Source organism: Microcebus murinus, chromosome 22 (genome assembly GCF_040939455.1).
Source record: "Microcebus murinus isolate Inina chromosome 22, M.murinus_Inina_mat1.0, whole genome shotgun sequence".
Taxonomy (NCBI): domain Eukaryota; kingdom Metazoa; phylum Chordata; class Mammalia; order Primates; family Cheirogaleidae; genus Microcebus; species Microcebus murinus.
This window is the reverse complement of record NC_134125.1, coordinates 6,707,491-6,720,693: the sequence shown is the minus strand read 5'-3', so window position 1 is coordinate 6,720,693 and position 13,203 is coordinate 6,707,491. Positions and strand designations below refer to the sequence as shown.

The 13,203-nt window shown below is 48.6% G+C and overlaps 1 protein-coding gene across 7 annotated transcripts in view; it reads right to left on the bottom strand.

Moving 5' to 3' along the window:
* CAMKK2 (calcium/calmodulin dependent protein kinase kinase 2) overlaps positions 1-13,203 on the bottom strand; it is a 50,221-nt gene that overhangs the window by 11,581 nt on the left and 25,437 nt on the right. For 5 of the 7 annotated variants that reach the window (XM_012782306.3, XM_012782308.3, XM_012782301.3 and 2 more), the window contains exons 7-14: positions 11,867-11,903; positions 7,047-7,068; positions 6,807-6,895; positions 5,504-5,703; positions 4,892-4,945; positions 1,857-1,930; positions 1,673-1,760; positions 440-568 (exon numbers count right to left, since the gene is read on the bottom strand). In XM_012782306.3, the coding sequence (XP_012637760.1) occupies positions 440-568; positions 1,673-1,760; positions 1,857-1,930; positions 4,892-4,945; positions 5,504-5,703; positions 6,807-6,895; positions 7,047-7,068; positions 11,867-11,903 (693 nt within the window). The remainder of the gene's footprint in view (positions 1-439; positions 569-1,672; positions 1,761-1,856; positions 1,931-4,891; positions 4,946-5,503; positions 5,704-6,806; positions 6,896-7,046; positions 7,069-11,866; positions 11,904-13,203) is intronic. The other 2 variants (XM_012782307.3, XM_012782303.3) reach the window with 1 other exon arrangement.

Genomic DNA, 13,203 nt, shown 5'->3' with positions numbered 1-13,203 from the left:
AGGCAGAACTTTCTGAGGCATGTGAGTGGGAGCCTCTGCCCCAGCCCTGGAGCCGCCCACATGGCAAATGTGAAACACGCTGAGCCTTCTGCCCTGGAAATTGCAGGTCGGCCAGGTGGGAACCCCATCTTAGGGACCTCGGCTCCATGTCCCACCACTGGCTCCTGCCTGGTCCTTCCCCGGGTTCCTCTTCCCTGACATTCTCTTAAAGCAGGGTTCAAGAGGGGGCATGCTCCTCGGAGAGGGACACTCCCAACCAATGGTAACATAGGACCTGGCTTGGATTATGCAGGGTCACCCAGCCTGGTGTGTGACCAAGGCCCAGAGGCCAGCGGCTATGGGTTACGGGTGGCCCCTGCCTGTGGCCAGCTCTGTCCCGCCGGGCCCTGCCTCAGGCTCTCTGGGTCCCTGCTTTCGGTCAGCGGTCTGTCCGCCTTACCACGGTCGCCAGGCTGGGAATGTGTTTGACTGAGTTCTCGACCTCCTCTTCGGTCACCTCGACCAGGGTGCAGTTCTCGTCCTCCGATGGCAACGGCTCCGCCCCGTGCCTCGTGACCCAGGGGTGCAGCTTCAACGAATGACAGGAGGGGTGAGGGGCAGGTGCGGAGGCCCCCGGAAGGCCCTGCCAGCGAGCGGAGCCAGGAGGGCATGCGGGCGGCAGAGGCTGTGCTCAGGCATGCAAGAGGGCTGCGAGCCAGGCAGAGGGCAGGGGTGGGCGAAACGGGAGGAATCGTGGAGCAGACGGAGAGACAGAGAATGGGAGGGGCTATGAGGCTGAGATGTATCCAAGACCAATTCTCCATCTGGCCCCAGGTCTTGGCAGAAGTGACTGGAATTTGGCATCTGCCTGCCTGGCTATCTGAGGAGCACCCATCACTCCTCAGAAGCTCCCCCGGATGCCTGAAGGCTCAGCTCAGAGCAGGCGGCTGTCTCCCCATTTCACAGAAGGGGAAACAGAGGCCTGGGGAGGAACAGTGAGACCAGCTGGAAGGATACAATCGAGAGGACCCAGACAGGGGTCTGCCCCCAATCCCTACCCCTGGGGTCCAAGCCCTAATCTGTGATTTTTCAAGCAGCCCCCTCTTAAGACACCTTCAAATACCAGTTAGCTAGGTGCTCAATCAAGAGGCCCCAGGGAAAATGTCTGGTTTTGTAAAAGGGCCAGATGCGTGCATGTGGCATTAGTGGGTGTATGGGAGTGTCCAGGGGTCTCCTCATAGTGCTTTCTGCAGCAGGGCAGCTAGCTTGGGAGGTCAAATTGCTCACTAATTTCCTCCTGCCCTCACTGCACTTTCTCAAAGGGACTGGCCCTTTGGAAAGGACCTGAGGTCTGGCAGCAGAGCATGGAGCGCACAGGGGCCCCAGTTCAGCCCACAGGGGTGGACACATCGGCCCACGCCAATCGGAGCAAGCGCAGGCTGTCTGTCTGGCTGGTCACAGATCCCATTGTCACAATCACAATGACCATGATGCACAAATCCTCCTCCCCATCCCTTGCCAGCCCCCAGCAGCCCAGAGGCCCCAGGTCACGGGAGAGCAGCAGTGCCGAGGACAGTGTGGAGCTGTGGACATGGGAGTGGTGCCTGGCTGAGGCAACGTGGAGCAAAATACTTCCCAGCACGGGACGCAGGCCGAGCTGAGGGGCCAGCCCAGTAGAGCCAGCAGCAAGTACCTTGATTTCTGGCACCAAGATCCTTGACTCGGGGTTCTTGTCCAACATACGGGTGATCAGGTCCTTTAAGTCCTCAGCTACGTCGGGCCTGGAGGAGAGAGACACGTCAGGGGTGGAGACAGATGCGCAGCACTGCCGAGAACTTGGAGTGGGAAGGGAGGCAGAACAGAAGGACGATACTCACTGGTCTGGAAATTCCAGCGCCTGACTCTTGATCTTACTGTGCAAACACATGATGCGCTCATCCATGAACGGGCACTGCAGGGAGACAGGCCGGGGACAGGTGGTGGTCAATGGCTATGGCACCTGCCCTTCCAGGGCCACCTGTGCTGTGCCGCTCCACACCAGCTATAGCAGAGATCAACAGCTGCGGCCCATTCCAGGGAAGGAGCAGTCCCCCACCTCAAATTCTAGAAGAACCAGGAATGTCCTGCTAGAAGGCTAGAGCTCTTCCATACTACACAGCTCCCCTCTGGAGCTGTGCATCAGTTTACCTGCACACACCTGCCAGGTGAACAATACCACCAACCATGAACTATGCAGGGCCAGGCGCAGTGGCTCATGCCTGTAATCCTAGCACTCTGGGAGGCCGAGGCGGGTGGATTGTTCGAGGTCAGGAGTTCAAAACCAGCCTGAGCAAGAGCGAGACCCCGTCTCTACTATAAATAGAGAGAAATTAATTGGCCAACTAATATATATAGAAAAAATTAGCCAGGCATGGTGGTGCATGCCTGTAGTCCTAGCTACTCGGGAGGTTGAGGCAGAAGGATTGCTTGAGCCCAGGAGTTTGAGGTTGCCGTGAGCCAGGCTGATGCCACGGCACTCACTCTAGCCTGGGCAACAAAGCGAGACTCTGTCTCAAAAAAAAAAAAAAAAAAAAGAACTATGCAAAAGATGCTGTAGCAGCAGCAGTGATTTGCCAGCCCGGACCATGCCCTGTACTGAGGTTTTTTGTGACCGCTTCATTCACTGTTCCCTCTGCTAGGAATGTTCTTCCTGTGAATCTCTGCATGACTTGCTCTCTCCCATCACTCAGGTGTCTGACCACAGCTCATCTTCTTAGGGAGGGCCTCCCCTGACCCCCTAAACAGGGCCCATAAAACAGGGCCTCCCTTGCCCCACCACTGCCATGTTATTTCCCGTATAGCACATGTCCCAGACACCACAGTATGTATGTGCTTGTTTATTTTTAACTCCTCCACTGGCACCTCAGCTCCAACAAGGCAGGAGTTTTTGTCTGTCTTGCTCACTGTGGACTCCCCAGTGTCTAGGAACATCCCTGGCACAAAGTCTGGGATCAGTAAATATCTGCTGAATTAATGAATAATTGAATTATTTCTGTCAATCCTCTCAGAAGCCACGAAAAATAATGAGGATTATTGACATTTTACATAAGAGAAAAACAGAAGTTTAAAGAAGTGACATGAGGCCGGGCGCTGTGGCTCACGCCTGTAATCCTAGCTCTTGGGAGGCCGAGGCGGGCGGATTGCTCAAGGTCAGGAGTTCAAAACCAGCCTGAGCAAGAGCGAGACCCCGTCTCTACTATAAATAGAAAGAAATTAATTGGCCAACTGATATATATATAAAAAATTAGCCGGGCATGGTGGCACATGCCTGTAGTCCCAGCTACTCGGGAGGCTGAGGCAGGAGGATCGCTTGAGCCCAGGAGTTTGAGGTTGCTGTGAGCTAGGCTGACGCCACGGCACTCACTCTAGCCTGGACAACAAAGTGAGACTCTGTCTCAAAAAAAAAAAATAAAATAAAATAAAATAAATAAATAAATAAATAAAATAAAATAAAATATTTAAAAAAAAAAAAAAAAAAGAAGTGACATGTCCCAGGAAGTGCAAAGTGGGACTTAAGTCCAGACTGGGATGATTCCAAAGCCCATTCTTTGCACAACCTCCCAAGTGACCAACAATGTTCTCACCCAGCAGAGGGCCTGACCCAAGAGGAGTTCGGTTATGTGTGCTAGAAAAAACAATCTTTATGTGGGGTGCTGAAAATGTTGGAAAAGATGGCAGAAAGTTCCCTGGTCCACTCCTGTCCAAAGAAAATTATTTCATTAAGTACAGTGACTTGAGACAGAAGATTGGCTTGCACAGGTGTATCCATTTGATAGAACTCATTAGGAATAAAACACTTACATTGCGTTATATGTAAATTTCCCCCAAGGAAAAAAAAAGGACCAGAAACAAATACTGATCTCTAGCTAATGACTGAATTCTAAAGCATTTGGAAGGAAGAGTAGAGATGCTGGCAACTTACTGTGAAATGCACTAAAAAAATCAGTGGATTGAGGGATGTATAGACGTGTGATAAAGTAAGTACAGGAAAATGTTAATGGCAGAATCCAGGTGGTGGGTATGTAGGTGTTTACTGTACAATTCTTTCAACTGTGCTGCATGATTGAAAAATTTTCCAATCAAATGTTGAGGCCCAGGCCTGGTGGCTCATGCCTGTAATCCCAGCACTCTGGGAAGTTGAGGCAGGACGATCACTTGAGCTCAGGAGTTCAAGACAAGCCTGAGCAAGAGTGAGACCCCTGTCACTACTGAAATAGAAAAACTACCCAGGCATCATAGCATATGCCAGTAGTCCCAGCTCCTCTGTCTTCAGACCAGTTTCTGAAACTTTCCTCAACAATAGCATAAACTCAGGAAAGGGAAAAATCCATGCTTTTATTGCTCATATTAATCAAACTGAACTTCAGAGTGAAAAAGAGAAGCCTCTATCAATAATATCAAAACAATAACAAAAAAGATAAAACAGCTCTCCCTCAATCAATAATACCAAATAGATTTTAATTTCCATTCCAGTTGTATCCCTCTGACAATAGCTTCTAGAACACTGGTGAAATGAACATCAAAGTGGTGTCAGGCTCAAGAGGAAAGAGTGCAGCTATTGATTAGTGACGTCTGTCTGGGGCCCAGGAGTGGGAGGGATGGCACACGTGCTGCCTTTGCCCTACATTCATCCACTATTGACAAATTCTAGAACCTCTGCCAATCCCTCTGTTTGAACAGATCATTTTTTCATAGATGCGATTCTCAGATACCGATATGTACCTTTAGGAAGCCATCCTTTTTCACATTCTCATCTAGCTGTGGAAATAAAATTAACTTTTGAATGAATAAGGACTGTCTCCCTGCAACGGTGACAATTAAACCAGGGGGCCACCCAGCAGCACCCAGGAAACAGAACACCCCACCCCGTTACCTGGCCAAAGACAAAGCAGTACAGCGTCACACCCATGGCCCAAACATCCAAGGCCTGCAAGGGAAAGAGAGCTTAGTGTGAGGGAACAAAGAGCAGTGACCAGTGCTGCCACTGCTTCTGCCTGTCCAACCCTCCAGCATTCCTTGGGGGAATGACCCCTCCTCGACTTTCAGTCCAAGGCGGTTCGGGGTACAGCAGCTCCAGCACTTCCGGGATGGGCATGTGACCCAGGCTTGGCTAATGAGAGCGCCACTTGCCCCAGCCATAGTGATTGGTTCAAGGATGGGCACATGACCCCCACTGGGCCAATTAGAGCCAACGTAGGCTTTTGCCGGGAGCTGTGCAGGAGGAGGACTGGGGTTGGCAAATGGCGGCAAGTAGCCTGGAGCTGTTGGTGCCTGACCCACCAGTGGAGGAAACCGATTCAGGGAAATAGAACTGAAAGATGGAAAGAGATGGCTTCTATCTGAGTCCCTGGATCTAGCCATGCCTGAAGCCAAACACAGCCCACTCCTCAGCTCTTTCCCAGCGGACTCACTATTTTAAGCCCATTTCGACCCTAAGGACCTTAATACAGGCAGAAGCCAGCGGCTCAGGCAGGCCCAAACCTACCTTCCCAGAGAAGATCTTGCGGGTCTCTGAGAGCGACTCGGGTGCCATGAAGGCAGGCGTGCCCACGGTGTTAGAGAGGAGGGCGTCGCTGCCCTTGAACTCGTTGCTCACACCGAAGTCCGCGATCTTGATGTGCCCATCCTCTCCGACCAGGAGGTTGGAAGGTTTGATGTCCCGGTGGATGATCTTCTGGTAGTGTACTGGGGGAGAGCAGGGACGAAAACCCTATGAGGATCTCCACGTGGCCACATGGCCTGGAGACACAGGCATGGCACCTTCCTGTGCCTCATCTCCCATGGCCCCAGGCCTTGCCTAACCTTCCCCTCCCCAAACCTGCTGGGCACCCACGCACATGCTCTGAAAGTAAGAGGAAAAGAGTGTCTTCACAAAAGAACTCCCTAACCCTGTTCTCAAAAATGAAGCGTGAGACACTGACTGCCAAAAGCAATTCACAATCTCCTGTTATTTATTAAGGCACAGGTGACAGTGCATGGAAAGTTTTTGTTGAGCCTGGCTCCCAGCTAGAAGCCTTGAGATTGGTGACAGGCAAACAGAGTTACATTTACCAACAGCCAATGCTCAAGGTGTTTACCAAACCAACAATGACCAGAGTGGGTTGATTTGAAGTGTGACCCACAAAGCAGAATTAGGGACTTTGCTAACTGTCCCCACCTGAATGTCAGCAGGACATGGCAGAGGACACTCCTGCAGTGATGATAATAATATCACTTTCTAGGGTGATGATATAATATCAATAAAAGCACCAGCAGCTCCCTCTGTTGAGCACCCAGTCAGGGGCCTAGCCCTGGGTAAGAGTTTACCTTTATCCCAGTGAAGCTTCATAACAAGCCTATGTGACAGGCAAGCCAAAATGTTTAATAACCAGAGGCAGAAAGGACACCTGCTAATCAGAACCACTGATGTGTACTGGCTGATCTCAGCCCTGGTGAGAGAGACTTTATCCCCATTTTACAGATGAGGAAACTAAGGCTTCAGGAGGTTAACTGGACCCTGATCTCAGAGTTGCTGAGAGGAAAAAGAGACGAGGCAAGTAGACCCTCTAACGGCTCGGTGGATAAACAGTCACTATTGCCACTGCTCTTCATTTGTCTGAGGGTAGGAAGAAGGGTTTCTGTTCACCAGGATAGCTCTCTGCAACTGTACCCACTCTGCATTTCACACAATTCTGTTTCCCACCCACCTCCTCGTGCTCCGGGAAGGAAATAAGACGCTTTCCATTTCCCACCCACCAGTTCGGAATGCTAAGGCCCGCTGGGGCAGTCTTCCCGCAGGCCCCGCTTACAGTACTCGATGCCTTTGATCAGATCCTGGAAGTAGAAACGGGCCTGGTCTTCGGAGAGCGGTTTGAGCGTGGGCACTTCCATCACAGGCCTGAAAGGTCGACACACATGTGAAAACACAAACCAGACCCACCCGGCCCTTGCCCTCTCTCACGAGCGGAGTCCGGCCCGGCGCCACCTCATGCAGCTATGCAGCTCAAGAATCTTCTGGTATCACACTGGCTGGGAGGTGGGACACTCACCCTTGGTTGACCAGTTCAAACACTGCAGGGAAGAGAAGGGTAAATCGTTACAGTGGTGAACAGGGAATCCTGCCCCCTCACAGTCCTCCTACCCCCCAACCACATCCAGAAGCACCAAGAAGCACAGCAATTAACATCGGGCTGGGGAGAGGAACAGTCCACTGAACAAAAACTGACCAAGGTCTTGCTTTGCTAAGTTCTCATCAGGAGGCAAAGAAGCGGAGACCCCAGCCTGGCTTTACTTCTTGTGCTCAAAATGGCCAAGGATCCACTGGCCAAAGAAAACAAGGCAGGGGAAGAAGGAGGCAGCAGGTGGAATGGCCGGCTCGTGGGCCCCTACTCATTCCCTACTGGTACCGGGAAACTCTAGGGATATACCTAACGCTAAACTGCGTGCTCTCGTCACACCTAGGTCCTCAGGCACCTTATGCCAGAGAATGGGTTTGAGGGGACACAATTTTCTGAGGGGGCAATTTTCTGAGGCCCAAAGAAGTAGCCATATTAATGGGGCAAAATTATAGTTAGATAATTAGGTAGAATAAACAATATTTGGAAGGCAGCTATGCTTCACCACTATACCACCAACGTGAATAAACAATATTTGAAAGCACAACAAAATGACTATAATCAACAATAAGTTAGGGTATACTTTAAAATAACTAAAAAAGTAGAATTGGAATGTTCTTAACACAAAGAAATGATAAATGCCTGAAGTGATGGACACCCCAATTACCCTGATTTGATTAATTCACATTGTGTACCTGTATCAAAACATCACATGTACCCTATAAAGATATATTATGTGCCCATAATTAAATTAAGCAAATTAAAAAACACAAAAAAGTGTGTATAGTTGGTTTCCTATGCTGAGTATACTTTAAAAAAAAAGTGAAAGATGGCCGGGCGCTGTGGCTCACGCCTGTAATCCTAGCTCTTGGGAGGCCGAGGCGGGTGGATTGCTCAAGGTCAGGAGTTCAAAACCAGCCTGAGCAAGAGCGAGACCCCGTCTCTACTATAAATATAAAGAAATTAATTGGCCAACTGATATATATATAAAAAAAAAAAAAAATTAGCCGGGCATGGTGGCGCATGCCTGTAGTCCCAGCTACTCGGGAGGCTGAAGCAGAAGGATCACTCAAGCCCAGGAGATTGAGGTTGCTGTGAGCTAGGCTGACGCCACGGCACTCACTCTAGCCTGGACAACAAAGCGAGACTCTGTCTCAAAAAAAAAAAAAATATAAAAAAAAAAAAAAAAAGTGAAAGAAGCCCAAAAATTAAAATAAAAAAAAAATTCAAAGAAGCAGCCATAGGGATCTTCAAAACACTAGGAAAGTTTCAATCCAAGAAACCACAAGAACAGGTTTCAACAACCCTTTGTGCATTCTCCAAGCTGTAAGGCTGTGCCAGGCTACACACCAAGTGTTGTTGGATAACATGGTTCCAATTATTCAACCCTTTTGACCAGCGGGGCCTCTGACACTTTCCCATAACTCTCCATCTAAACCAAGACTCAAGGAGGGGTGGGAATCTCCTCAAAGGTCACCTTATCCTGTCCCCAAACCTTTGTGATCCACATTCACACACAAATGTTGTACACCACACCAGTTTCTTCCCAGTCCTGTGTTTATGGGAAACTACCCATCCAACCACCAAGTATTACATAAACTGTGTTCAGGCAATGCACAGGGTTTTTTTGGTTGGGGTTTATTCTTTTTCATTTGTATAAATCAAGGTGAAATTTACATAACATAAAATTAACCATTTTCAATTGTATAATTCAGTAGCACTTAGCAAACTCTTGCAACCACCACCACTACGTAGTTTTAGAACATTCTCATTGCCCCAAAGGAAACCCTGTACCCATTAGCAGTCACTTCCCATTCTTCCCTCCTTCAGCCCTGGGACACCACCAATCTGCTTTCTGTCTCTATAGATTTGCCTATTCTGGACATTTCATATAAATAGAATTGTACAATATTCAGCCTTTTGTGTCTTGCTTCTCTGACTTAACATAATGTTTTCGTGGTTCATTGTATTATAGCATGGATCAGTGCTTCATTCTTTTTAATGGCTTAATTCCATTGTATGGACAGACCACATTTTGTTTATCCATTCATCTGTTAATGGGCATTTGGCCTGTTTCTACTTTTTGGCTGTTGTGAATAGTGCTGTGGTGAACATTCATGTTAGAAGAATTCACGTATTAATACAAGTATTTGTGTGAATATCTGTTTTCAATTCTTTGGGGTACACAAATACCAAGGAGTGAAAATGTGGGGTCATGGAGTATACCTATTTAATTTTGTTCTACTGGGACAATCACAACTAGGGAATGTGAAGCTGTACTTTAGGAAGTGAAAAACTGACACAGTGGATTTCAAAATCCAGTGGAGAATGACTTTGGAGTTGTTTGTTATTCTGGAATCATCTACCCACAATGGGGTGAGCATGTGATAGAAACCAAAGGGTTGTTTCAAGCTCTCCCAGGGCTGGAGTGGCCAAGGGGAGAAGGGAAGCTCCTCAGATATAAACAAGGCTTAAAGGTTCTGATAAGAACAAGAACTTAACTCCCCCAGACCTTTCACTGTCTTCGGGGTCATCAACCAGCCCTGGGCAAACCCAAGTTAGGGCAGATTTGCCCTTGCTTCAGGCTGTGGTTGGAAACAAATGCCAAGCCGAAGGTACCACTTCCACTGACACCAGAACACCAGCCCCCTCAGCTACGGCCTTCCTGCCTTGGTTATTTAAGTCTTAACTTGCAAACTTCGGGAATTTCTGCACCTTCCTCCCACCCATGCAAGCGGCATGCATCAGTCAGCATGAGAGAAGCTGGCCTGCTGAAACAGGGCTATTCTCAGTCACCAACGGTTCTGTTGGGGCTGAGCAGTGGGTGGAAATTTTTTAACCTCTAGGAAGACAGATGGAGTTTTCTACCCTTGGACAGTCAGGCCTATGGTTGCAAGACCCTTCCTGATACCAAATGCGCTACCCTGTCTGTCTTGGGCTCACACAGCGATGGCTGGAAAGTAAAAGATGGCCATGTCAGGATTTTCAAAACCACATACCCAACATCAGCACCACTCCTGCCTGCAACTGCCACCTCAAGTAGTGAAAATCTGTCCAGGAAGCTGCCTGGCGCAAGCAGATTAGGAAACTCCTCCATGAAGCGTGGGCCATGTTCTCTTTATGCTCATTCGACTCCTCAGGCAAAACCCTCCAATGGCTTCCACCTCCCTCAGAGTCAAAGGCAAACTCTTACAAAGGTATAAAAAGCCTTCTGGCACCTGGTTCCCACTGTCCTGCCCAGACATCCCCTCAGGGAGACATTCTCTGAGGAGCCACTCTATTTCCCAATTCCCCACTCCAAAACACCAGTCCTGGTTCCTCTTACCCTGCTCAGGTTGTTTCATTTATTTTTTTTTTTTGAGACAGAGTCTCACTTTGTTGCCCAGGCTAGAGTGAGTGCCATGGCGTCAGCCTAGCTCACAGCAACCTCAAACTCCTGGGCTCAAGCAATCCTTCTGCCTCAGCCTCCCACATAGCTGGGACTACAGGCATGTGCCACCGTGCCCAGCTAATTTTTTCTATATATATTAGTTGGCCAATTAATTTCTTTGTATTTATAGGAGAGACAGGGTCTCGCTCTTGCTCAGGCTGGTTTTGAACTCCTGACCTCAAGCAATCTGCCCACCTTGGCCTCCCAGAGTGCTAGGATTACAGGCATGAGCCACTGGTCTCAGGTTGTTTTTGTCTTTTTAGAGTATTGTCACTTTCAAAACCTACGCATAGTACTTACAGGAGTGCCCTGAGGGCAGGGAGTTTTGAATTTTGATCTTGGATGTACCTAGAGCTGGGTCTGACAAATTGTCCTATTTGATGAATGAACAAAGAACCTCCTCAGAAACAGCCTAGAGACATTTGGAGTTGGATCTGAGCCCCTGAGTGAGAGAATTATACTAAGGATGCCATTCTGGGCCAAAACAACTTTTTACATTTTGTGATTTCTGCTGTATTTCCCCAAACTTCACTCATTTGCCTACCACCTTTATAGTTTGGCTATATCTATATACCACAGAAAACATTTATTTATTTAATGTTTTTCTTGAAATTGACTATATTTTAATTTTTTTTTTTTTTTTTTTAAGACACAGTCTCACTCTGTTGCCGGCTAGAGTGCAGTGGCATCAAAATAGCTCACTGCAATCTCAAACTCCTGGGCTCAAGCGATTCTCCTGCCTCAGCCTCCCAAGTAGCTGGAACTACAGGCAGGCACCATGACACCTGGTTAACTTTTTCTATTTTTAGTAGAGACGGGGTCTCACTCTGGCTCAGGCTGGTCTTAAACTCCTAAGCTCAATCGATCCTCTGCCTCAGCCTCCCAGAGTGCCAGGATTACAGTCATGAGCCACTGAGCCCAGCCTCAATTTTTCATTTTTTAGCCTTGTCCAAGGTGATAAATATCCATGAGATCATGAGTGTAAGGTGCTGGTTACAGTTTTTCCTATAAAATGTTAAACTAAATCTAAAAGATTTTGTTAATGTTTTCTATGTACTACCTAGAATGGTACCCAGCATACAGTATGTGGTCAACAAATATTTGCAAATGAATGAATATGCGATCCAGATAAAGAAAGTTCTAGCAAGAACTCTTTCACCTCCTGCTTCCAACCAGGGCTGCAGCCTTCTGTGGAGTCCAGCTGGACCCAGAAAGCGGGAGCTGTCTTTGGTGGGAGGTGCCAAGGGAAAGGGCTGCCTCTCTCCTGGGCATTGGCAGGCACTGCAGCCTGAGCAAGGGTGGCAGAAGGAAAGGGCTCTCTTACCCATGTACAGATGGTCCTCATTGGGGTCGTCCAGCACCTATGGGCACAGCACACGGACAGGCCAGCCAGGGCGTGGGGGGAGAGGAAAAGAGACAGAACAGATATGAGCACGAAGCAGCATCCACACAACTGTTTGCCAACAGAAGGGCTGCACTTTGCACTGCTTTTCCTAGCTGAGATGGAGGACACAGGGGGAAAAAATCTCCGTTTGGAAAATAAGGACCTCCTGGCACAATCCTCAAGGGTCGGACACACACCCAAAAGGAGGATACAAATGGGAGGGGGCAAAATCCTCCCTCAGAAATGCTTCACGCTTGAATAAGAATCCAGCCCATTTCCTAGGAGACAACAGACTGGTCTTCAGGAGGGAAAATTCACATCCTCTTTGGGCTCAAGTGACTCCACCATGAAGCATCCCCACTGTCCCCTGCCCCAGCAGGGAATGATGTCTCCCTGCCTGAAACTGCCACAGCACTGTCTCTTTCTCTCCAAAGGACAGGTGCCAGGCTATATCCACTTTGGTTGCCTTGGTAATATCCCGTACAGGGCTAGGCACATACTAGGTGCTCAGAAAACACCTGATGAATGAATAAATGATGTGTTGGCAAAGAGTCTTATTGAGTGAACAGCCCAGATACCATAGGGCAGTGGGGAGAAGAGAGATCCCACCAGGACCCAGGGCCACTCGCTAACCAAACACCCTTGGGCTTCCTCTAAGATAGCCAACTCTATACATCCTAACTTGCTAGGAAAAAAAAAAAGATAACAAAATAAAAAAAATAATAAAAAATAAATAAAATTTAAAAAGATATAGAGCCAAAAAAAAAAACAACAACAAAAAATAAGATGGCTAACTCCAGCATCAGTGAGTCAAAAAACATGCTATCGTGAAACATAGCATGACAGATGAACTGCAGCTGCCATCTCTCTTCTTTGGGAAGAAACAGAAGCAGGATCCTTGGCTAGATTGGTCCTCCCACCTTTTCCCACATCAAATCACCTTTCCCAGCCACCCAAGATCAACAAAACAACAGGCCCTGAGAAAGGAATGCACTCTAGGCAGAGTCGGGACAAACAGCCCAAAGCCCTGAGCTGTACCCTGCAGGGAAGTCAGACCCAGCACCTTGCCCACCTGATGGGCCCCAGGCAAGGTGGCAGCAAACCCTCCCATCTACCAAAGACAGGGATGTACTCCTCCAAATAAAGGCCTCCAGCCCTCTGCACATGCTCTTCCTCCCCCTGCAGTGCCCTTCCCTGTCTTACCCATCCAGGGAACAACCAGGGCCCTCTCAAACGTCACCTCCCCTGAGAAGCCTCCCCTAGCCCTTCAGGCTGAG